Raw genomic sequence first — 25,263 nt, 5'->3', positions numbered from 1 at the left:
GCTCACTTGTGAAACCTCTCTCGTTGGCAGCTCAACCGCCTTCTGAAGGATAGCAGCATTGGCCCCGCTTTTCTTGCATGTGGAACGACGGCCTTCAGGTATGGGGGGAGCCCGAGTGTCCCTCTGCAGGTCCCATGAGTACTGGGTAGCCCGTCCCGCTTCTGCTCTCCCCGCCAGCAGGATGGAGCAGGGACCATCTCCCTGCTGCTCTCCTCCCTCAGGGCCTCCCGTCGCTGCCCTCCCTCTCACTTGTGGGTCACAGCGTAGCCCCGAGAACGACTCCAAAGCCTGACCTTGCCCGGTGCTTTCTGACAAACGCCACAGGTTTAGAGGAGGCAGGAGAGGAAGGGCAGGCCGGCCGTGCCTGACGGCGGAATACAGAACACACATGCCCCACAAAGAATCACGGAATTTCTAGGTTGGGAAAGACCTCAAGATCGTCGAGTCCAACCTCTGACCTAACACTAACAGTCCCCACTAAACCATATCCCAAAGCTCTACATCTAAACGTGTTTTAAAGACTTCCAGGGATGGTGACTCCACCACTTCCAAGGGCAGCCTGTTCCAATGTCTAACAACCCTTTCGGTAAAGAAGTTCTTCCTAAGATCCAACCTAAAACTCCCCTGACGCAACTTAAGCCCATTCCCCCTCGTCCTGTCACCAGGCACGTGGGAGAACAGACCAAACCCCACCTCGCCACAGCCTCCTTTGAGGTACCTGTAGAGAGCGATAAGGTCGCCCCTGAGCCTCCTTTTCTCCAGGCTGAACAAACCCAGCTCCCTCAGCCGCTCCTCGTAGGACTTGTTCTACAGGCCCCTCACCAGCTTTGTCGCCCTTCTCTGGACAAAGAAGTGGCTGCAGGAGCCCCAGGGCCTCAGCTTGCAGTGACAGGGCACAGAAGAGGGGCGCTCAGGCACGGGTTTGTGTTTTCCAGGCCAGTGGGGCGAGGGGACAACACAGGCGTGGACGCCGTCTGCACCTACACAAAGGAGCCCTCCGCGCCAGGCTTGGACAGGGTGGCCCTTTACCACGAAGTGAGCAACAAGACCGGAGGCATCTCGCGCCTGGGCCCCTACAACCTGGACAGAGACAGCCTCTACGTCAACGGTGACCAAGGCCTCTCCCTCTGCCTTCCTGCGGCTGCCTTCCCCAGCCCTCGCCCGTCCCCTTTCCCGACTCCAGCTCATCCCTCTCTCCCCCTTTTTCCAGGTTACAACGAACCACCAGTCACACCCAGTGAGTACCTCGCAGCAATGAGATGGACCCCGAGGGCAACCAGCGCCTCGCGAACCGCTTCCCCCGGGCAGGGGTGGTTGTGGGGCTGGGCTCGCAAACCCTGTCACAAGCGGGGAGCCTGCCAGCCTTCCCCATCGTGACTAGTGCCAGGGAGGAGGGCTGGCTGGCCAGAGACCTCTGCGCTTGTCCACCCAGTGCCTCCACAGCCTGGCTCCTGCGCCATCTCACTGCGCGTCCATGCTTCTTGCAGCTCCCACTCATCCACCAACGACCACTGCAGGCCCCGAGCGTTTCACCATCAACTTCACCATCACCAATCTCCCCTACGATTCCAACCTGGCCACTCCAAACTCGGCAAGGCTCAACACTACCCGGAGAGTCATGACCACCTTGGTAGGTAGCCCACGGCAGTGCCACGGCCAGGCCTCCTGCTGGCCCCTGCACCGGCTGGAGTGCAGGGAGAGGCACAGGGCTCACTTGTGAAACCTCTCTCGTTGGCAGCTCAACCGCCTTCTGAAGGATAGCAGCATTGGCCCCGCTTTTCTTGCATGTGGAACGACGGCCTTCAGGTATGGGGGGAGCCCGAGTGTCCCTCTGCAGGTCCCATGAGTACTGGGTAGCCCGTCCCGCTTCTGCTCTCCCCGCCAGCAGGATGGAGCAGGCACCATCTCCCTGCTGCTCTCCTCCCTCAGGGCCTCCTGTCGCTGCCCTCCCTCTCACTTGTGGGTCACAGCGTAGCCCCGAGAACGACTCCAAAGCCTGACCTTGCCCGGTGCTTTCTGACAAACGCCACAGGTTTAGAGGAGGCAGGAGAGGAAGGGCAGGCCGGCCGTGCCTGACGGCGGAATACAGAACACACATGCCCCACAAAGAATCACGGAATTTCTAGGTTGGGAAAGACCTCAAGATCGTCGAGTCCAACCTCTGACCTAACACTAACAGTCCCCACTAAACCATATCCCAAAGCTCTACATCTAAACGTTTTTTAAAGACTTCCAGGGATGGTGACTCCACCACTTCCAAGGGCAGCCTGTTCCAATGTCTAACAACCCTTTCGGTAAAGAAGTTCTTCCTAAGATCCAACCTAAAACTCCCCTGACGCAACTTAAGCCCATTCCCCCTCATCCTGTCACCAGGCACGTGGGAGAACAGACCAAACCCCACCTCGCCACAGCCTCCTTTGAGGTACCTGTAGAGAGCGATAAGGTCGCCCCTGAGCCTCCTTTTCTCTAGGCTGAACAAACCCAGCTCCCTCAGCCGCTCCTCGTAGGAATGGTTCTACAGGCCCCTCACCAGCTTTGTCGCCCTTCTCTGGACAAAGAAGTGGCTGCAGGAGCCCCAGGGCCTCAGCTTGCAGTGACAGGGCACAGAAGAGGGGCGCTCAGGCACGGGTTTGTGTTTTCCAGGCCAGTGGGGAGAGGGGACAACACAGGCGTGGACGCCGTCTGCACCTACACAAAGGAGCCCTCCGCGCCAGGCTTGGACAGGGTGGCCCTTTACCATGAAGTGAGCAACAAGACCGGAGGCATCTCGCGCCTGGGCCCCTACAACCTGGACAGAGACAGCCTCTACGTCAACGGTGACCAAGGCCTCTCCCTCTGCCTTCCTGCGGCTGCCTTCCCCAGCCCTCGCCCGTCCCCTTTCCCGACTCCAGCTCATCCCTCTCTCCCCCTTTTTCCAGGTTACAACGAACCACCAGTCACACCCAGTGAGTACCTCGCAGCAACGAGATGGACCCCGAGGGCAACCAGCGCCTCGCGAACCGCTTCCCCCGGGCAGGGGTGGTTGTGGGGCTGGGCTCGCAAACCCTGTCACAAGCGGGGAGCCTGCCAGCCTTCCCCATCGTGACTAGTGCCAGGGAGGAGGGCTGGCTGGCCAGAGACCTCTGCGCTTGTCCACCCAGTGCCTCCACAGCCTGGCTCCTGCGCCATCTCACTGCGCGTCCATGCTTCTTGCAGCTCCCACTCATCCACCAACGACCACTGCAGGCCCCGAGCGTTTCACCATCAACTTCACCATCACCAATCTCCCCTACGATTCCAACCTGGCCACTCCAAACTCGGCAAGGCTCAACACTACCCGGAGAGTCATGACCACCTTGGTAGGTAGCCCACGGCAGTGCCACGGCCAGGCCTCCTGCTGGCCCCTGCACCGGCTGGAGTGCAGGGAGAGGCACAGGGCTCACTTGTGAAACCTCTCTCGTTGGCAGCTCAACCGCCTTCTGAAGGATAGCAGCATTGGCCCCGCTTTTCTTGCATGTGGAACGACGGCCTTCAGGTATGGGGGGAGCCCGAGTGTCCCTCTGCAGGTCCCATGAGTACTGGGTAGCCCGTCCCGCTTCTGCTCTCCCCGCCAGCAGGATGGAGCGGGGACCATCTCCCTGCTGCCCTCCCCCCTCAGGGCCTCCCGTCGCTGCCCTCCCTCTCACTTGTGGGTCACAGCGTAGCCCCGAGAACGACTCCAAAGCCTGATCTTGCCCGGTGCTTTCTGACAAACGCCACAGGTTTAGAGGAGGCAGGAGAGGAAGGGCAGGCCGGCCGTGCCTGATGGTGGAATACAGAACACACATGCCCCACAAAGAATCACGGAATTTCTAGGTTGGGAAAGACCTCAAGATCGTCGAGTCCAACCTCTGACCTAACACTAACAGTCCCCACTAAACCATATCCCAAAGCTCTACATCTAAACGTTTTTTAAAGACTTCCAGGGATGGTGACTCCACCACTTCCAAGGGCAGCCTGTTCCAATGTCTAACAACCCTTTCGGTAAAGAAGTTCTTCCTAAGATCCAACCTAAAACTCCCCTGACGCAACTTAAGCCCATTCCCCCTCGTCCTGTCACCAGGCACGTGGGAGAACAGACCAAACCCCACCTCGCCACAGCCTCCTTTGAGGTACCTGTAGAGAGCGATAAGGTCGCCCCTGAGCCTCCTTTTCTCTAGGCTGAACAAACCCAGCTCCCTCAGCCGCTCCTCGTAGGACTTGTTCTACAGGCCCCTCACCAGCTTTGTCGCCCTTCTCTGGACAAAGAAGTGGCTGCAGGAGCCCCAGGGCCTCAGCTTGCAGTGACAGGGCACAGAAGAGGGGCGCTCAGGCACGGGTTTGTGTTTTCCAGGCCAGTGGGGCGAGGGGACAACACAGGCGTGGACGCCGTCTGCACCTACACAAAGGAGCCCTCCGCGCCAGGCTTGGACAGGGTGGCCCTTTACCACGAAGTGAGCAACAAGACCGGAGGCATCTCGCGCCTGGGCCCCTACAACCTGGACAGAGACAGCCTCTACGTCAACGGTGACCAAGGCCTCTCCCTCTGCCTTCCTGCGGCTGCCTTCCCCAGCCCTCGCCCGTCCCCTTTCCCGACTCCAGCTCATCCCTCTCTCCCCCTTTTTCCAGGTTACAACGAACCACCAGTCACACCCAGTGAGTACTTCACAGCAACAAGATGGACCCCGTAATTTGCTTCCTGCTCGTTCTGCTTGCTCTTCAATTTCATGTTCGACACTTTATTTTTATGACTTATGGCATTAATATTTTATGTTTTTTTTTGTTTTTTTGTTTGTTTGTTTCAGTATCATACTAGAACATTTTATCTGTGAGGGAGTTCTCTGTCCCTGTCCTTTAGTATTTTATATTTTGATGAATTTGTTGTTTTTTTTTTTTTTTTTTCTTGTAGCTTCCTCTCTTCTAATAGAGAGAAATTTCACAGTCAACTTCACTATTACCAATCTTCTCTACTCATCATTGGGAGATATGAATTCTGAAATATTCAGTGCTGCAAATCAAAATCTTACATACCTGGTGAGTTTCAGTCAGGATCCTCTTGTGGCTATGTTCTACTTTATTATTATTATTATTATTATTATTATTATTATTATTATTATTATTATTATTATTATTATTATTATTATTATTATTATTATTATTATTATTATTCACTTTATTTTATAATGTTTTCTGTCTTGTCAGCTTGACCGTATGCTCAAGAACAGCAGCATTAAGGCTGTTTTCAGAGGATGTACAGTGATGGTACTAAGGTATTCAGATCTTGATAGATTTTTCTTACAGAACATAATGAATTTTCATACTTTTACTGACAATAAGGATTATGTAGATGTTAGTATATAGGATTAAGGCAGGCATTATCATATAATCCCTTCCTGATTTCGTGTGCTAGTAACCTGATAGAGCTGTTAAATTCTTTTAAATGTCATTACATAATTTCTTCTATGTTGATTGCGTTGATTTCACACCAACTTTACATGAAGGTAGTCTAATTTTCAATACAATTTAGTTAGATCATAGAAATGCTATTCCAATTGCATAAAGCAACATAAATTAGTTTCAAGAATTTGAAGGCATTCATTCAAATAATAACATCATTATACAGTATTTTAAGATTAAATCCAATTCCATGGTAGTGTGCAAACAAATGCAAACAAATGCACAGAGGTGTCATTCAGGTCTGCAAATGTGTGATTTTTAGGTCTGTGAAGAATAGAGAGGTCAGTGCTATGGATGCAGTCTGCACATACAAAGCCAATGCTACTCCTACAGAATTTGACCAAATCAAGGTTTACCATGAGTTGAGCAAGATGACAGCCAACTGCACTGAACTAGGACCCTACAGGCTGGATGCAGCCAGCTTTTATGTTAATGGTAAGTAGCTGAGCTGATGGCAGGAGGGAATCCTCTTCTGACTATTGATTTGTTATCAGACAGATGGAAAATTTGATTTGCTACATAACTGCAGAAGCAATAAAAACTTGAAGAAAGGGCACAAGCAAATACTAGGGAAGCAAAGCAAAGAAGCAATAATTTTTGCACCTTAGTACTAAGCAATCTATAGCGTACCATGAAGTTATTCTCCAGAAAGTATAACAACTGACCTCCCAACATACACTAGAAAAGCACTTCCCTGCAGAAGAACAGTACTAGAACAGGACACCACTTGACAAAAGTTGTACTTAAATTGTCAATGTAGAAATTAAATTAGGTTTCTGCAACAGGTAAATTCCCTTTCAACATCCTTAAGAAAGGAATAATTCTGTGCACTAGGGAAAGCAGCAGTTTGCCATTAACATACAGACATAAAATGAATTTATGCTTAGACAGTCATCAAATCGGCCCTTCCTAAAAAATGTTTATGTAGGCTGTCTCAAACAAAAATGATTCAAGTTGTGTTCTACTGCGGACAAAGCATTCCAAATTATAAGCCAGTTTCTCAAATACTGTCCTTTCCCCCCCTCCAGGTTATAATGAACTGCAGCCTGGACTATGTAAGTACTTTTAAATATCAATTGAAATGGCAAGAAGATTTTGTTAGGTAGTGAAAAAAAATGCACTAACCGAACAAGAGCACAACACTTATAAATTAGTGTTATGAAAATCTGGCAGCCTGTTAGGAAACTACAGCTGCTATGACCCTAAAGCTGATTAGAATATCTAATAATCTATCTAATGAGAATATTAATTTTTTCTTACAGGGATTTTCTCTAAGGATAATGATTGTAATTTATATTTTCAAACAATAATCTACCTTGCTCTTTACAGTCATTGATCAAAGTACAAAACATCTGTCACCACCAGTAAGAAACTTCACATTGAACTTCACTATAACCAACCTCCCATTCACTGCAGACCTGGGGATGCCAAATTCTAAAAAATTCAAATCAACTGAGAAAGTCATGTACAATTATGTAAGTCTGGCAGAATCATTCCTTGCTTAGGCACAGTTCTTTAAATATTGCCAATTTCTAGCCTTTGCCATGACATTGTACTTATATATTACTAAATTTCTAGGTTGACCATCTACTCCAAAAAAGCAGTATTGGCTCTATTTATATTGGCTGCAGAATAATGGCATTCAGGTAAGAGCCACATCTGGGAAAAGTCTGCTACCTGCTTCTTAAGAAGTTAAAAGTAGTTTCTCATTTCTCATATTCACTACATCAACATAATGTCACTGAGTGATTACCTTGATGATATACTAAAAGTTAAGATGGACTTCTCCATCAACCAGCTAATATCCTTAAAACAATGCCTCATTTCCTAGGTCAAAGGAAGACAGGGATGACACAGAAGTAGATGCCATCTGCAGCTATAGAGATGAACCTTCAGATTTCACGTTCAACAGAGTGACAGTTTACAATGAGCTGAGGAACATGACAAATGGCATCACTAAGTTGGGACACTACAGCCTTAACAGCCAGAGCCTCTACATTAACGGTAACAGGACCACCTCAAGGCATTATTCCGTATGTTGATGTAAACCATTTTGAAATGAGAACGAGAAGGATTAACTACATCTCAGAACACATAGCAAAAAGCAAAGGACAAAAGCCTATCAAGTATCACTAAGTTAACACAATCATGAATGCACTAACCATGATCCTGAAGTAATTATTAAAAAAAGAAAAAAAAACATGCTTAGCCCTGCTGCTCTTGAAAAGTAGAGGACAGAAAATATTCTTGAAATATTTTCTTAGTGATTGTCCATTTCCTTTTCAGATTACAATGAACCGCATGCTCTGTCCTGTAAGTATATTTAAAAACTGATACCTGTCAAAGCTACTCAAAGGCACGTCATTTTTATCTGATTTGGCAATGCTCCTAAGATTGCCAAATACCTGAAGTGTGTGATCATGTTCATAAGTTCTTCTTATTTAAATGTAAAAAAAATGCAAAGAGTCTTCTTTTTATCTGTGTAGTGTTTTTTTTCTCTCTTACAGTGGTGAAGCCATCCACCACACAAAGCCCAGGACAAATAATAGAGCAATTCACATTGAACTTCACCATAACCAATCTCAGGTTCACAACAGACCTAGGGACACCACATTCTGCTAAATTCAATTCTACTAAGAAAATAATGCAACATTATGTAAGCGAAAAATATGATGTTCTTCACTGAAATCACACAGTATTTTGGGTTTCCCATACTCACAAAGACCTTTTCCTTGTCAGCTTGTCCCCCTGCTTCAGAAGAGCAGCATTGGTTCTGATTTCACTGGCTGCAAAGCAATAGGATTCAGGTGAGCAACACAGCTTGGAGATGAACTTTAGCAAATGGATTTATGTTTGACAGACACTTAAAATGAATTTGTTTCCCTTTTCAAGTAGTCAGTATCATTAAAATAAAGCTTTTATGCACTTTTTTTTTTATACTGTTTTTGTATGCTGTGTTTACCACATCTTAACTTCTACAGTTCATCTGAGAACTGAGGACAAATGTAATGACTTTGTGCTTGTTTTTAATCATATCAGAAGAAAAGCCACAGATTTGTAGAATAACTAATGGTGCTACATTATATTTAATTCCTCAGGTCAATGGGGACTAGTGATAACACAGCAGTAGATGCTATCTGCAACTATGGAAATGGCTCTCAAGTGCCCCAGTTGGACCAAGTCAAGGTTTACCAAGAACTAAGGAGCATGACAAATGGCATCACCAAATTAGGAATTTATAAACTGGACAACAAGAGCCTCTATATCAATGGTAAATGCATGATTTTATCATTCCTCCTGTCACTAGAGCAGTTTGGGACCACGGTGAGCCTTAGGAAACACTTCAGTTAAAAAAAAAAAAAAAAAGTAACCTTAAGGAAAAGGTGGTTTGTCTAGAGTTCACTGCATAACTTGTGTAAGATGAAGTGTATGCTTCCAAGAATGTTTTCACAGACATTTTTGAAGATTTAAATTTCTATGTTACATTGAAGAGTAACTTAATTTTAGTCTTGATATCAGTCATGCATTTGCATATTACCATTTCACCTGATTTCTACTCTACTCTATTTCTACTCTGTTCTATTTGATTTCTACTCTACTGCTATTTAGTATAAGCAGCAGCACATATTTTTGCATTGTAGTCTTTGCTAATATAAAAGCTCCTTGTGCTTAAGTAATAGTTTAATAGATTCACGCCCTTGGGGACTGGTTCTGGTGATTCATTCCTGAGTCATCCATTTAATTATCCCCTCTTTTTCATTCTCCAAGTGTATATAGATCTTTTACATAATGTTTCTCTTGCACTTCCTTTCCAGGTTATAATGAACCACTTGAGAGATCATGTAAGTGTTTTGCCAAACTCATTCCAGGGAAAGCTATTAAAGGAGTGGTGTGCTAAAAAAAAAACACAAGCAAACAGATTCTTTGGAGTAGCCCTGAAGTTTGATAGGATTGGGAATGTCTTTGAAAGAAAAGAAAGCTTTTTGTAATCTTTCTCCTATTTGTTTACAGCTCTTAGTATAACTACTGTACAAAGCCCAACATCAAGTCATTTCACGCTTAATTTCACCTTGACCAACCTCCAATACACTGCCGATCTGGATGCACCAAGTTCCCGCAAATTCATTTCCACAGAAAAAGCTATCAACCATTATGTAAGTCTGGCTCTAGTCTTGCCCATTTTGTGTTATAGTGATGTGGTGATGTTTGGTCTGTATTAAACTCAGGATATGCTTTCAAGTTCTCAAATTTACCTTTTTTTTTTTTTTTTTTTTTTTTTTTAACAGATAGATCCTCTCTTTAAAAGAAGCAGCATAAGTTCTGTCTACATTGGATGTAAAGTGATGAGATTTAGGTAAGATTCCTGAAAGTGAAATATTAACCATTTGTCTCGTCTTATGCACCCTAAACTTACATAAGTTACCATGGATATACTGATGCCAGAAAACAGAAGCCAGTGGTACCTCCCTTTCTATTCATGACTTTCTTGCTGGTAAAAATATCTTGGTATCTAAATAAATAAAGTTCAATTGAGTATTCTCAGTTCTTGAGAAGCCAATGAAAGATGTCAGGATCCCAACTGTGCTGACAGGTTCAGAGCCTGTTTTTCCCTAGTGACATATACATTACACAGGGTGTTCTGTAAGTATTAGCAGTGTCCTAAACAATGTGACATTTTCACTTAGATCTGGGAGAGACACGGACAACACTGGCATTGATGCTGTCTGCAGCTACAAAAATGACATTAGCATTGCCAGATTTGACAGAGAAATGGTTTATCATGAACTGAGCACCATGACAAATGGCATCACCAAACTAGGGCACTACAGCCTAGAGAAGAACAGCCTGTACATTGATGGTAAGCATTCATAAACAGTATCAAATGAAGATTTTTGTGTCACTTGGAGATCATTCTTTATTCTTCCACTCCATCAGGGCTTGAGCATTAATGAACTTTCCCTTTGGTTTGTTGGGTTTCTGTGTGTTTTGACACTGGGGCAAAACCAAACCATCATGTTGTTGCCATTCTAGAAGCATTTCCATCCACTAAATCATACAAATACAAATCATACAAATACAAAATAGATGTAGAGCTTAGGGATATGGTTTAGTGGGGACTGTTAGTGTTAGGTCAGAGGTTGGACTCGATGATCTTGAGGTCTCTTCCAACCTAGAAATTCTGTGATTCTGTGAAATTCCTGGAGAATTTAATTTTTACATCACATAAACTAAACAGGGACACACCCTTATTGCTTTCATGGTGTGCATTTTTCTGTTGTAAAAATAAAAGCAGTCTACCTTTCTTTATTTAGGTTTCCACCTCAGTGAGGCAGCTACCACCAGAAAGCCTGTCTTGACTAAAGCTCCAGCCATAATGGGCTACAAATTGAGCTTTAGAATAGTCAATGAAAATTTAACTAATCCAGACTCTCAGTCTCCAGAGTATAAAGCAGCAGTGGAAAGCATCAGTAACAAGGTAAGGAGCTGCAACTCAAATACTGCCATATCTAATTGGTCAATTTTTGCACCAACTTCCGTAGGTTGATTTTTTAATTAAAAAACTTCTGTGAGTAAAAATTTCTAGAATCTAAAAGATGGGATTGGCCTGTCAGTCACTTTTAAGTTCATTCCTTTACATGTGGTCTTAAGAAATTATCTCCAGCCAAAGACAAGCATTATAAAATGCAACAGATTGACTTCATCTATTAAATGCACACTTGGCATTTTACTCAGGTATCTAGAAGTGCACACAAATCTCCACCAACTCACAGGTTTTATAATTTATAATTCATTGCTGAGAAACCAACACATTCTCTTCAGCACCAATCCATCCTGATAAAGCTTTACATAGGTAGTTCTTGCTTTTTAAATGAAGCCATAACATTGCATGCTTTGAGATGAGTCTGTTCTGTCCATGAAATATGGATGAAGATGACAGCCATCAGTCAGATTGCATGGTTTAACAATGGCAGCTTGCTCAGAGAAGACAAAAAGGCCTACCAAGCTGGAACTCGGACCCTATCACCAGAAGACATACTCTGAAGTAAAACATAAAAAATAAAAAAATCTCCCATGAACTCCAACTAGAAAAATAATAATCTAGTGTTGTTCCAAAGTTAGAGGCCCTCCTACTGCCCTAAAGCATCTACCATGAGGTCCAGAACTCATTATTTAATGTGACATTTTAATTTCAGATGAACCGGTTATACCGTCAGAGCAACCTGCAAGACCAGTTCCTGAACTGCAGTATTACAAGACTAAGGTCTGTAATACAATTTCATTAAGAAAGGTTTAAAAGGTTACTGCCTCCTGGTACTATTCCCCAATGGCCAAGTACTCTTGTCCTTTGCAAAATTCCTCCCCTACGTTCTCACATTGGAAATGGTTTGGTTAATGCCTTATGAGCTTATCAGTTTGAATTTTTCCTGACTTGGTATGGACTGATATTTTCCTCAGACTCAGGATTTTTGTAAGGTATTCCCAAGTCTCTGAATATCCCAGTAATTACTGATCAACATCAGCAATCTTAACTCTTTAAGAATGAGGACTAAAGGGCCAGCCTGCAGATTCTTCCCTCCTCTTCCCAACTTGGACTCTGCTACTTTTTAAGAGAAGGCTTTGGGTATATCTGTAGTGTCCTTCTTTACATGTGAAGAGGCTTGGACAAGGGACCCTCACACTGGCTAGAAGATTTTTAAAGAAGTGCTGATCATTCATGTTATTCATACAGGGTAATCATAAGCTAAGTTCACAGAAACAATAAGTATTGGTATTTTATTTATTTATTTACTGTCCCTAGCCAAAGGAAAATTCCCAAAGCAGCCTGTTCCAGATCTCCCAGTAGCATCACATTAGCTTAAACATTAACACAGGATAGCAGAAACCCCTAAGGAATTTTTTTTTTGTACATGAAGCAGCTCTACGATCAGCCCATCTATCTCAGAATCTGTTTTCTCCACAGGAGTGGATCCATTGTGGTTGACTGCAAGTGCTTCTTCCAAGCAGAGCCCAGCATCAACAGGACTGTAGTTGAAAGGGCTTTTCAGGATGGGACTTCAAATGCAACTGGACTATGGTTGGGAAGCAGCTACCAGCTGCAAGAATTCTCAGTAGGTGGTATGTAAAGCTCAGATCTCAGGTGCCCCGTTTTCACCCAGATCAACCCACTGCCACAGAATTCCCTGCTTTCTAGTCTAACAATGGCAAAATGCCTGTTCCTCAATGACTGAACTGAGGTCAGTTGGGCTAGTCCTTTACCACATTCAGTCTGTCTCAGTCTAGACCTCTAGTTCTCAATACTTTAAGGGGCTATTCGATGTTAAACAGGAAGTGAAGTGATAGCTACTTACTGTAACTTCAAGCATTTAGAGATAAACAGACTTACTTTTTGCCAAATGTACAACTTCCTGAAGAACTGGCTATCTTAGTACATTGCTGAAGGACTGAGATTTCAAAGAGTATACTGGGAATTTATTGTCAGACGCCAGTGCAACTCACATTCTGTTGATCTTTTAGTACTTCATATTTTCCCAGCTAAGTCTTTTAAGCACAACAGATTAGCAGAAGACCCTCTGTTTCTCTTTGCTAGAATTTATCCCAATTTTTTCTATCAATTTCCAGGCTTGGAGCTAGCAATTGAGGCAGCAACTTACAAAACACCTCTCAACTCTGGGAAAGAAAACTTCAGATTAAAATTCAGAATCTCCAACCTTCCCTATTCCCCAGAACTGCAGGACTCCAGGTCACAGATGTACCAAGAGGTCAAAAAGAAAATTGAGAAAGAGGTAAGCTAACAGCAATAGCTTGGATAGATTACCCTGTCCTAATTAAAGGTGCATTAAATGTACTCATTTTGCTCAATTGTTCCATTTCTTCCCATCAGCTTGATGTATTCAGAACTAGCAGTATGAAGGACTACTTTGCTGGCTGTAATGTTGAGAGCTTTGGGTATGTCCTTCTTCGGAAGTGTTTTTCTTTCACCCAGAGCATTTAGCAGAAATGGCATTCAAAGCTACCCCGTAGTGTTTACACCCCATTGTCAACCTTTGTGCTCTCGATGACAAGTATGAGGTACCCTTATTCACTCTTGTCAATTTTGCCTTTACTTCATAAGGTTTCTATCCAAATAAGAGGTGGTTCTGTTTCCATGATAGCAAAACTATTTTCACATAAACAATTCCAGAGTAAAACAAATAAGCTCATTCCCTCATTTAGCTTATTCAAATAAGCTACAAAACCTAAGATGTTAGTAAAACAAACAACAGAACTGACCAGCCTGAGAACAAAATCTAGTTTTGTGCATCTTCTCCAACACTACATTTGAGAAACAAATAAAATAGATAAACTGATTTCTCTTAGAAATGCCTTGCCTGGAATTAGTGAGTAGATTTCACAAGGATGCATGAGTTTCTTTACCATCTACCTTCAAATGTAAAAGTTGATCCATGCTAATAAAACATTGCTTAGACATCTGTAAGCATGAACCTAACGCTGAATTCCTCTCTCTACTCTACTCTACTCTACTCTAATTTTATTTTATTTTATTTTATTTTATTTTATTTTATTTTATTTTATTTTATTTTTTGTTTTTGTCCCATAACAATGGCTCTGGTTTTCATCTTCCAGGCCTGTCCATGGGAAAGCTTATGTAAGTGTAGATTCAGTCTGCAAATTCACACTGGAATCCTTCTCAAGGACTTTACAAAAGCAAGACGTGTATGAGGAACTGAAACACCTGACACACAGGTTCACCAAGCTAGGCTCCAGCTATGAGCTAGAGGAGCAGAGTCTGGTGGTTGAAGGCAAGTGCTCCAGAGATGACTTTGTGGGAAATTCTGTTACTTTTGTTTTAATCACCTCTGAAGTGCCCTGTTTCTCAGCTGTCCCACCCTTTCTTTTACAGGTTACTCTCCACTCACAACAGTAGAACAGGAGTCCAAAAGATCCGGTAAGTGCTTTTATGGAGTGATTCATCCTAAAGCCACCAAATACTTGAGCTACAGTAAATTAGTGTCACTTACCTTGAAATTGAGAGATATCTGGGGCAAAAGCCCAGAAATCTAGCACTTTTGGGAGACAGAAACAGTATTGTGAGCATAACAACAACTCCAGAACTAATGGTAAACAGAAAAAAAAATGACTCCAAGAAGTTGCTTTTCCATGCACCATGAACATGCTGACAAATAACAGTTTTTGCTGACACCATGAGCCCTGCACCTTCTCCCAGAAGGGTCCAGCTGGCAGCTAACAACTTTGTCTTTCTGAACATCTCTGAAACCATCTGAGGGCTCTGTTTCTCCCTGAGCTGGTGTTTGAATTTGTGTCTTGGAACCTCTTGAGTCTGCCAAGGTTTCTGTACATTCTTACAAACTTCACACAGCTGAGGCATGTTTGTCCTGTGGCTAGGGAAGGCCAGATGCTGTCTTCCAGTGATTCTGCCTCATTTACATGCGTGTACAGTACTTCAGAAATTTGCCAGGGCAAGATCTCACTCCATTCCAAGTAAAACATCTAGGAGTCCAGAAAACCGATGTGCCCTTATTTTGCCTTTGCAGAGCTTCAATTTTGGGCAATTATCCTCATCTGCATTTTCACCCTGCTTGGCTTTGTTCTTCTTCTCTTGTTATGCTTCCTGGTAAGTGGCCCTTGTGTTGTTCTCACCTCTCACTTTTGACTACAGCAGAGTCCAACGACCTGGGGAGTTGCAGGGGGGCATTCAGACAACCAGAGCCATAAGAAGCCTGGTGGGAGCAGTACCACGATATGCACAGTAGCAGCAAATCCCAGGCCAAATCCACCTTCAGTTACTGTTAGTTTTTTCAAGCACTTCTGCAGAGAAGCAGGTGTAAGGGTATTCTTATAGCTTGCTAAGCAGTTTTCTAGGGAAGGAGGCAGTGGATCATGAATGAGATCCAGGGTCCATTGCAGAGAGAAAAAAGATAAAGCAAAGGTAAAATAAGCACCAAGAGAACAAGCAGGATGAATTAGATCTTGTTCAGCACCCCTCTTCAACCTCATTCCTGTTCAGTCTCTGCAGAATAATCAAGATACTGATAAGGGAGCATAGAAGCAGAAAAATACTTAATAACCTGCAGGTATCACATCTGGAATTTTGTATTTAATGCTGTTAACATGCAGACCATAGCAGCTGTGCAGGGCCATATCCAAGCTGCATCCCTTTGGAAAGAGCAGATCAGATCTTTTTCTGAACTTTGGTCCGTATTTGATAGGGGACAGTATCTTAAAAGCAGTTTCATCTTTAGTTGTGTTTGCTTTGTACCAGCTAAATAGCTACATCTTCAGACAACATGGATTCCTGTCCTTGGAGGTTCAAGAATAAGAATTAGTCAGCAAGATTTAGATGAGGAAAAACCTCAGATTCAGAACTGGGGTCTGTGCTAGTGTCTGCCTATGCAGCCTTGGCAAGTGTCTCACTCACGAAGTCCCTCCATCTGTCACATGTATGAGGGACATGTATCTCCCTTTGACAATGTGGTGGTTTAGGGCTGTTTATCAAAAGGCAAGGAGCAGACCTTTTTTTTTTTTTTTTTTTTTTTACTATTAACATTGTTTTTTTCCCACCAGATTGTCTCTTGTCTAAGAAGAAAGTCACAGCTATACCAGGTTCAACAGGGCATGTACGGGGGGTTCTTCCCACATCTGAACACAAGAAAAGTGCATTGACAGAACAGATGAAGTCTGTCTTGACAGACCTGCTTGTCCCTCGATGAAGGAAAAAAATGTTTATAAGTACTAGAAAAATGTTTCTTTAATAAATTATGTTTAGCATTTTCTTGTCTTGGGATAAATCTTTGCACTCTTACCACAACTATTTTCATACTATGGGAAATTGATAACACTGCAGATGCTGAGAAAAAGAATATTTTTTTAAAGCACTGCAGTATTTTACATGAATATTACACAACCAGCAGAAAATAAAAACTACCAGGAGCTACAGTTTTCAAGGCTGATCAGTGTTAGTTTTCTGAAAAGAGCTTAAAATAATAAAAATTCATAGGTATCACTAATATAAATTTTAAAACATCATCTAGATTTTAGATTTTTCTTGGTCTACCTTTTAAGAAGTAAATGTCTTAAACTGATGAAAACGTCATATTTAAAATGATGCCAAGAGATTATTTCAAAGTACATTGCTAGGTCTGAGTGTGATACTGTCACATTGAGTCTTCCGATTGATACTGATTTCAGCTGAAATTATGCTGGTTGCTTGCTGCAAGACAGAATTCCTTGCATTTGTTCTGTAGCAACACCTGACATCTCAAACCAGAAACATTTGTCTGCCCCAAGATCTCTGATCTTCTGCTTCTCAGTGTTGAGCATTCCATAGTCCAGGTCCTGATGTTACTTTATGAGATCAGGACCTTTTCCTGCCACTCAAATCATGCTGAGCTGGACAGCCTTGCCTGAGAGCTCAGTACCTGCAGCGTCCCTTGATTTTCTGCAGAGCACAGGAGATGGTGCTGATCTCCAGGTAGTTATTTGATACCGCCATTAGATGAACTATCCGCTGAAAGTGAAAGCACTAGAATTAATGAAACCACAATTACTCATTAATCCTTCCACTGCAGGCAACATTTCCACACAGTCAAACTGTCTTTTTACTTTCAAAGCAAAACTCCTCAAGGGCAGGTTGGACCGGTTCACCTCCCAGGTCAGGCTTGGCAGTGCAGAGTGGAGCCAGGGGATTAGAAACCTATTTGTTTGTTCAAAGATTTTCAAGCACCCAATATTATGTCAGCAACATTGGCTTAAATGCTTTCACAGCTGCTTGTGAAAGATCTTGCAGGTTTCCATGCCACCCACACAACTAGCGATGGGGAAGCTGTGAGCAGAGGACTTTCCAGCTCTGGCTTTGATGGCAGCTGCTCAGGAAAAGACAGATGACAGAGTGGGGCTGCCAGGGGCCTGTGCTCAAGCAGCAGCCACAGGCTTCTACCACACATCTTCCCCATCTTCGATGTCCCCACCACACCAAGCATCCTGCTCCCCTCTCACTGCGGAGCCAACTATCTCACTCTGCACAAGTGATGCTGACAACAGGACAGTGCAGGGATGTGACAGCCAACATGAACTGGGAGTACACAGCACTATTTTGTGGAGCTGCTTCCTAGAGGTGCTGATTTTTATTTTTTTATTATTTTTTTACACCACGCTCACAGGAGCACAGCTGCCCATGTGGTGCTGTGAGTTTTATCACCTCCTGCTCCCCTCAGGGCTTTGCTTGGGCCTGGAGAAGAGGCCAGCACACGCTGTGGAGTGCCCACCAGCAAACCCCTTTGCTGGCACCACTGCCGCTTCTGGGCTCAGGACAAAAAACAGCAGTGTCCCAGTAGAAATCCTGGCAGCACCCTGGGTTCAGGTCAGACTTGAGAGCACTGGGGCAAGCTTATTTGTGCCATAGCAAGACACACAGCAGATGTGATTTAGAAAAGCTTTAGTTTAGATGCAGCAAAGCAGCACTCAGCCCTGTCCAACCCCTTTGTGGGGGCTCCAAATAGTCAAGAAACCATCCTGGTGTGATATATAATTCATGTAATAATTCGTGTAATGTAATAATTTGTTTCAAGAAGATGGTTGATATTAATAAAGAAGGGTGAGATGTTGGACTGTGGCCATGGGGGTCGGCAAGCCCCATGATTGGTGATAACATCAGACTTAACGATGAGCCATCAGGACTGTAAAGAGTTTAGAGGGAACAAAGAAGGGTGATTCAGGAGACTCCACGCAGTCTCCAGTTGCTGTTCTCCAGCCATTAAGGCATGGAAGTTTCTGGGTGTTTTCTGTTGCTGTTATATGCAAAGTTGTTTGACCAGTGAAGAGCTGTTTTTGAAAAGGACTGCTGTGGGGAGAAGGGTATAAGAGGGGAGCCTGCCCTCAAGATGAAAAAGGCAACACGATGTAATGAAGTCATGTCACCAATAAAGAAGCAGGAATGAAAAAAGAATGAATAGGGACTGGCTAGCAGAACGGAGACCAGGACGGGAACAGGCACATTGATCTCCTCATGAAGATAGGTTCGGCCAAACTCAGCAAACCGCCCAAAGAAGCTCATACAGAAAGTCACTGGAAATGGGCGCACCGGAGCTGGAGAGAAGCTCAAGCTGAGAGGAGCGGAGCCGCGCACACAACTGCCCCTCGCTGGTAAGCAGTTGTGCATTATGGGGATTATGGGGAATCATACGTCCTTAGGAGCAAAGACTGCCCTGGTTAACCTTACAGCATATTCCCTTTATTAGCAATCAGTTTATGATCCTGAAATATGGGACCAAACGGAGGTCAAGGTGTGGGATTCTGCTACTAAAAACAAGGTTGTGGTGGGATTCCTCGGCACCTGGCCAGCAGTCTCTGAGGCCTTAAAGAGCCCTGTGGGGCCACAGTCAGACACGTGTGGTTTGCCAGACAGCGAGGGAGCTGCGGGCTCCTTTACTGATCCGACTGCTACGCCATGGGCCCCTCTGCTGCTACAGCCATCGCAGGCCTTTGCTGTTACGCCCCCGGTGACCTGGACGAGCCTTTTGACCCAGGCCCTACTGGCCTTGAAGAGGAGACGGATGTTTCCCTTCGATCCGGGAAGAAGAGGATACATAAGGCCTGAAGGCCTAGTTGCTTAACAACTTAAAGCGAGACATATTGTTCCCACGACTAGCCCTGGAATTCTCCGGTGTTTGTAATCAAGAAAAGGAATGGAAAATGGAGACTGTTATATGATCTGAGAAAAATGAATGAAGTCATGGAAGATATGGGAGCACTTCACCCAGGATTCCCAACTCCAACTACGCTCCCCCAGCCATGGACATTAATAGTAATAGACTTAAAGGATTGTTTGTTACCTTTTCTGATTGTACATATGTATAGGCATACTCGGGTTTAATATGTAAAAGCAACATTCTGTATATTTAGAAAGTTTGATGTTTGTGTGTGCGTGTTGGCAGAGCATAGACTCCCTGCACACCCGGTGCTGTTTACTTGTCTTTCATAAATATTACTAAATTCAGATTGAGTTGTATCTTCATTTATAACACTGGCAATAACATTTCCTATGAGATTGCTGCAGACATGCCTTTCTCTGCCAACACAGCTGCTGCCACATGCCAAAGGTCCCCCTATCCCTGGAAGACCAGGTACGGCAGACCCCCCCACACCTTTGCCATCACAGGAAGGGCATGCAAACCCCAGCCCTGTTAGCTTGTCTCCCACACCCAGTCCCAAAAAGCTGTGCTGTTAAAGAGCAAAAGCTAAAGCTGAAATATGCCAAGGAAGGGGCACCAAGGCAGCTGAGAGTGGAAGGAGGACTGGGCAGCGGTGAGAGCAGCAGCAGCCTGCGGAGGAAAAGCTTGAGCACACTATGGGGACAGCTGAGGCCCAACAGGAAGGAGCCTGTGCATACCACAGTGCCACTCAGCATCCCCTGCACGGTGTTGCAATGCACTCCCTGTTGTGCTTGGACATGTGCCCGCGTTTGCTCTGGAGCCGCAGTTCCCAGAGCAGAGTCCCCTTGCTAGGGCAGGGCCAGCTCACGGTGACGCAGGTGGCCCAGGTCCAGTGGTGACCTGGCCCCAAGGCAGGGGCTGTGGCCACCGGTTCCCAGAGATGGGCAGTGCCTCTGCCCCAGGGTGAGGATTAGCAGATGGGTGTCAGCCAAGGTCAGGGCCAAGGACCCTGGCTTGGTCTTGGGGACATGCCCTGGGCCAGCAGTGGTTCCTTTCCTCCCAGCACCATCTTTGGCCTCCCGCTGGCCCCGTTCCCCTCCATGCACTGTGGATATGCTAGAGCTGTTCCTCAGCACTTCTGTCCTCACATTTGCCTTTAGGTGACATGTCTCAGACCAATGAAGCAGCATTGAGGCAACGCAACATTCCACCAGCTCTCATGTGCATGCCCAGCATGCTGCAGCCTCCGTGGTGCAAAAGTGAGCTGGATCCGTGCCCGCCAACAGCCAGAGAGCAGCTGCATGGCGCGGCAATGCTGCTGCATCTCACGGTGCTGCCTCCTCAAACAGTCACGGTAGCACCCAGCCTCAGCAGCAGCAGCAAGTGCCCGCTGGCATCCGGTGGGGAGAATTAAGCAGGGTTTCGTGAGTGATGAGCCCTGCAGGAAGCAAGAGGCTGTTTTCCTTGGGTGCGTATAACCACAAAGGAGCTGCTCCAGGCACACCGAACCGTGAAGGATCCCTCAGGCGCTGGTTTCTAGCCAAGCAGTGCTAGAAGAAACACCAAAGCCAGCCCAGCAGCAGACCCCCACCCCCATCCCCTCAGGACATGAGAGCTGGCGTCAACCGAGGCTGGGTGTCGCACTCACTTTTCCTCCACACTCCTGTCAAAAAGCAGCCAACACCACTGGGCATCGTGTGTGGCATTACTGACCTTCTGCTTGGAACACAGAGGCAGCAACTGCCCAACCGTTGGGCTGAAGGGGTCTCTCTGCTCTCCAGGGAATCTCCACGGGGCCAGGGTCCTTGCTGCAGCCCAAAGCCTGTGCCCCAGCAGCACAAGCATGCTTTCACCCAAGACCGAGTGCGGAGCTCAATGTGTCGCAATGCAAACATCACCATCCCACTCCCACGAGTATTTCTACGTCTGTAGCGATTCTCCTGCGTCCCTTGCTAATCTGTTATTCAGAGGGCGCCAGACCAAACAGGATCGGCCACCCCTAGCCCTGCAGTGTTTGAGGATAGCAGCATTTCCCCAGGGAATGGGCAGCACCCACCACGCAGCCAGGAGGGCTTCACCAGCCAAGAGTGCACAGCTTGATCCTGCTTATAGAGGGGGGCAGAGAGGTGTGACATTTGCTCAGGATCCCCCAGAAGGGCAGAGCTCTGCCTGTTTTAGGCAGACAGGAGCCTAGGAGGGAACCTGGGACATGGAAACTCAGGGTATGCACTGACACCACATAAGCCCTGGCTGATGTCACAGTTCCTTCTGCAACATCACAAATTGTTGGCTATTCTGCCCAAGCCTGCTAAGTGGGAAGCCAAGCTCCCTTTCCCAAGAAGGGCTGTGCAGGAGGCCACAGGCAGGTGGGATGGGATCTTCCCAGGATGAGGACTCTCTGGGGACAAAGACTTGCTCCCCAATATCTTCCCTGAATGAATGCCACCAGAATGAGCTGGGGATGAGGTCTGTAAGCAGCTTCTCCTCCACCACCATCAGCTCCTTCTTGAGTGAGGACCTGGGGTTGAGAATAGGACCAGTCGTGATCGATATGGGCACAAGGAGCTGCAGAGCAGGATTTTCTGGACATCAGGCACCCAGTGCCGAAATCAGCACCCTGGTGAGCCACACCACGGTGTTGTCCGAGGGCCTGGAAGAAACCAGATCTGAGGCTTTTTTGGGGGAAGAAGCCTTGCTTTACCCAGACACTGAAATTGTTGAGGTGATGCAGAATGGCATCATCATCAACTGGGAGGCAGCAGAAACCCTGTGGCAGCACATGTTCGAACACAAGCTTGGGGTGCCCCCTGAGGAGCATGCGCTGCTCATCACAGAGCCGCCACTCAGCCCCGCCAGTGGACGGGAAAATATGGCAGAGGTGGCCTTTGAGTCACTGGGCTCCCCTGGAATCTTCATGGCCCCTCAGCCTGTCCTTTCCACCTATGCCCATGGGAGAACCAGCGCCTTCGTGGTAGACATTGGCCATGTTGTCACCCATGCTGTGCCGGTCCACGATGGGAATTGCTTGGCTTATGCCATTAAGAGGACAGACGTGGCAGGGTCATGCCTCACCTGGTACCTGACAATGCTTCTGGGGGACATGGAGCACATGCTTGGCAATTGGACGTCCCCCGTGGTGGAAGACATCAAGCACACATGCTGCTACGTCGCTTTTGACTTCAATAATGAGTGCCTCCTCCCACCCACTAGCTGCACGCTGGATTTTACCCTGCCTGACGGGCAGACCATCAGCCTCGGCAAGGAGAGGTTTCAGTGTCCAGAGGTGCTCTTCAACCCCCTACCGACATGGGGGGATTCCTATGTGGGCATCCACGAGATGGCCCAGAGAAGCCTCGACCTGCTTCCAGAGGACATCAGGTCACTGATGCACAGAAACATCCTCCTGTGTGGAGGGTCCTCACTGTTTGAGGGGCTGCCGAGGAGGCTTGGCAGCGAGCTGGCTCAGTGCCTGCCCTCCAGCACGGAGGTGGAGGTGGTGGCTGCACCGGGAAGGAGGCATGCGGCCTGGATGGGGGGCTCTGTCCTTGCCTCCCTCACAAACTTCCAGTCATGCTGGATCCGCAGGGATGAGTACTACGAAGAGGGACCGTGCATCGTCCACCAGAAATGCTTCTGAGGCGACGCCTTATACCAGACAACGAGCATTTGTTTGATTTTCTCACTGTTACAGGCCACACAACAGGAAGTGGTAATAAAATATTCTATTAAGAACCATCATCTCCCCAGTCTTGCAGAGTAATCAGCTGAGGGGATTTGGTAAATTCCAGACACGGGGATGAGGCAGCAGTGCTCCCCACATACACATCACCCACCATGGAGAAAGAAGCATCCTCAAGGCCAGCAGGGGCCAAGGCTCTGACGTGGCACCAAACCTGCCCCAACCCACCTGGTCCCTCATCCCCATGCATACCTGCTGCCTCGCTCCTCCATCCCTGTCCCCACAACTTTCCAGGCACTGACTCCTTGTGCAGCACTAAGGTGACATTGCCACCCCCAGCAGAGATTGATGGGTCCAGGAGCATCCCACAGCAGCTCAGGATCCTCTTCTCCCAGAGCTTCATGCTGTGGTTTGCACAAGAGCTGCTCCCTTGGGGCTGCAGTCCCTGCACCCAGTAAAGGTCTTCTGCTCCCTGTGCGACCCCACAGTGCATCCAGCCTTTGTGATCACTTCCAACAGCAGAAAGCTGGCCACGAACAGCTATATTCATGCAAAAAACAGGTGCTCAGAGCAGCCTGACACAGCACAAATCAAACCTGTGTAGAAAAACCAAAGCCAAAATCCACAGCACCATGAAACACCCCCTTTCCTCCCTCCCCCAACACCTGAAGGGCTTTCCTACCTGGACCAAGCAGCTGGGAAAGGGACCATCAGGGGCTTGGTGCTGCTGGATGGGGAGGGAGGGAGCTGGATTCCACCCTGTGCCCTCTCCTAGGGGGAGAGGCCTATCACCCCCCACTGGGTTTTGTAGGGCTTATGAGCTGCAGCCACAGCTGCCCTGCTGCCCTCCCAGCCCTCAGGGCTCCATCACCACCAGCTGGGAGCCAGGAGCTGCCCCAGGAGCTGCTCAGGGGTGGGAGATACTGAGCTCCCTGCAGCTTTGAGGGCAAGAGCTCCTTGTCTGCTGCAGGACATGGGGGACCTGTGCCCACATCCTGTCACCCGCTTCAGCCCTCATCCTTCTTTCAGCCCTGAGGTGTCTCTGTGCCATGAGGACCCCTTATTTACTGCACTCTGGTGGGCAGAGCTAAGGTACTGCAGCATGTTTAATCAGTGCCCATGAATGGAAATGTGGTAGATTTAATTTCCTTTTAACAGAGCAGAGTTGTCTGCCCCCTTTCCAGTTCCACAAGCATGCATGGGCTGCAGCATTGTCCCACCCTGTAGCTGCCACCTGTGAACACCAACACTGCAGAGAGGAGCAGGAGCCACAGAAAATATCACCAACCATGTTAAGCTCAGCACCACACCCTCCCTCAGATGGCCCCCAAGAGAAATCACGCCAAATTTACCAAAATTTCAATGAACTCCCCTTGAACTATGGAAGCTGTTGTAGGATTTGGTGCCAGCTTTTGAGCTGGTGGCAGTTTTATTGTGCCCAAAGGACAGACACAACCTGATCTCATCATTACAGTGCTGCTTTTGGGTCTGCCTGGGGTCTGCACTGAGCCACAGGATAGGGTGGGAGGGATGTGGGAGGCTGCAGGAGGGATGTTACAGGAGTGCTACAATAATGCAGGAGGGATGCTCCAAGGATGAGGGAAGGAGGCAGGAGAGAGGCCACAGGGATGCTGCAGGGATGTCAAAGGGATGCCACAGGGGGGATGCCGCAGGGAAGCAGGAGGGATGCTGCATGGAAGCAGGAGGGGTGCCAGAAGGATGCTGCAGAGACACGGGGGATGCTGCAGGGATGCAGGGGGCATCTTGCAGGACACTTTCCCACGGCTCTCTGACAAGCAAAGAGTGTCTGGCTCTCATGTTGACTCAAACTAGCTACTTCATTTCCCCTGAAACTTTCCGGAGAAAACAAGTTTTTATCTCACTAGAAACCCAGGCCGCAGATGCTGGCTGCCTGGGAGGAGCAAGTAGCTCCTGCACACCAACAGCGGCACTCCTGGTCCCGCCAGCCGCTGCCTCCGCAGGGATGCGCTGCAGAATGGGGCTGCACCCACAACATCGAGCTGACAGCATTCTGTACCTGGTGCAGCTGCAAACCACGGTCCCATGTGCTATGGGATGGAACACTGCAAATTTGATCTCTGTGAGCTGAGTGGGGTGACCAGGCACAGCCCAGGGGCATTACTGTGCATCCCGGGTGTTAGCTGAAATGCCAAACTTCTGGCTTTCAGACTATACCTCTTTCTGCTAAAGACTTAAAAGAGGGACAGGACTCCAGTTTTGACTTTGGCGAGCTTTGCAGTGAGCTCTGAGAGGATACCGCCATGGTGCCTGCCTGGCATGCTTGTACTTTTTGCCCAGCAAATTCCCCATCCTGTTTCTGTGCCAGCGTTGGGGTCCCAGCCCCCTGTCTGCTGGTGCACCCAGAGGCCCCTGCCTGGCCATGGCCCCACTTCACAAAGCCAGCAGTAAATTCGGGGGGGCAGCGCAGGGCATTGCCCA

At 47.0% G+C, this 25,263-nt stretch overlaps 1 protein-coding gene and 1 long non-coding RNA gene across 2 annotated transcripts in view; one reads left to right on the top strand and one right to left on the bottom strand.

Moving 5' to 3' along the window:
• Positions 1–23,711, bottom strand: part of LOC137844976 (uncharacterized) — a 78,055-nt gene extending 54,344 nt beyond the window's left edge. The window contains exon 1 of the long non-coding RNA XR_011090056.1: positions 23,486–23,711. This is a non-coding gene — a long non-coding RNA (uncharacterized lncRNA). The remainder of the gene's footprint in view (positions 1–23,485) is intronic.
• On the top strand, positions 18,920–22,761 carry LOC137844760 (actin-like protein 9). The gene is made up of 4 exons (XM_068661293.1): positions 18,920–19,063; positions 19,553–19,595; positions 20,285–20,524; positions 21,467–22,761. Exons 1-4 carry the CDS (start codon positions 18,920–18,922, stop codon positions 22,759–22,761), a joined length of 1,722 nt encoding a protein of 573 aa, XP_068517394.1.
• Positions 23,712–25,263: the final 1,552 nt, after the last annotated feature.

This window comes from Anas acuta, chromosome 26, assembly GCF_963932015.1.
Source record: "Anas acuta chromosome 26, bAnaAcu1.1, whole genome shotgun sequence".
Classification (NCBI taxonomy): Eukaryota; Metazoa; Chordata; class Aves; order Anseriformes; family Anatidae; genus Anas; species Anas acuta.
This window is presented reverse-complemented; position numbering and strand designations above follow the sequence as displayed.

Coding starts and splice junctions, on each gene's coding strand:
- LOC137844760 (XM_068661293.1), top strand. CDS start 18,920: ATGGGCCCCTCTGCTGCTACAGCCATCGCAGGCCTTTGCTGTTACGCC. Junction 19,596..20,284: donor CCCTATCCCTGGAAGACCAG/GTACGGCAGACC, acceptor ATTTGCCTTTAG/GTGACATGTCTCAGACCAAT. Junction 20,525..21,466: donor CAAGTGCCCGCTGGCATCCG/GTGGGGAGAATT, acceptor TTTCCCAAGAAG/GGCTGTGCAGGAGGCCACAG.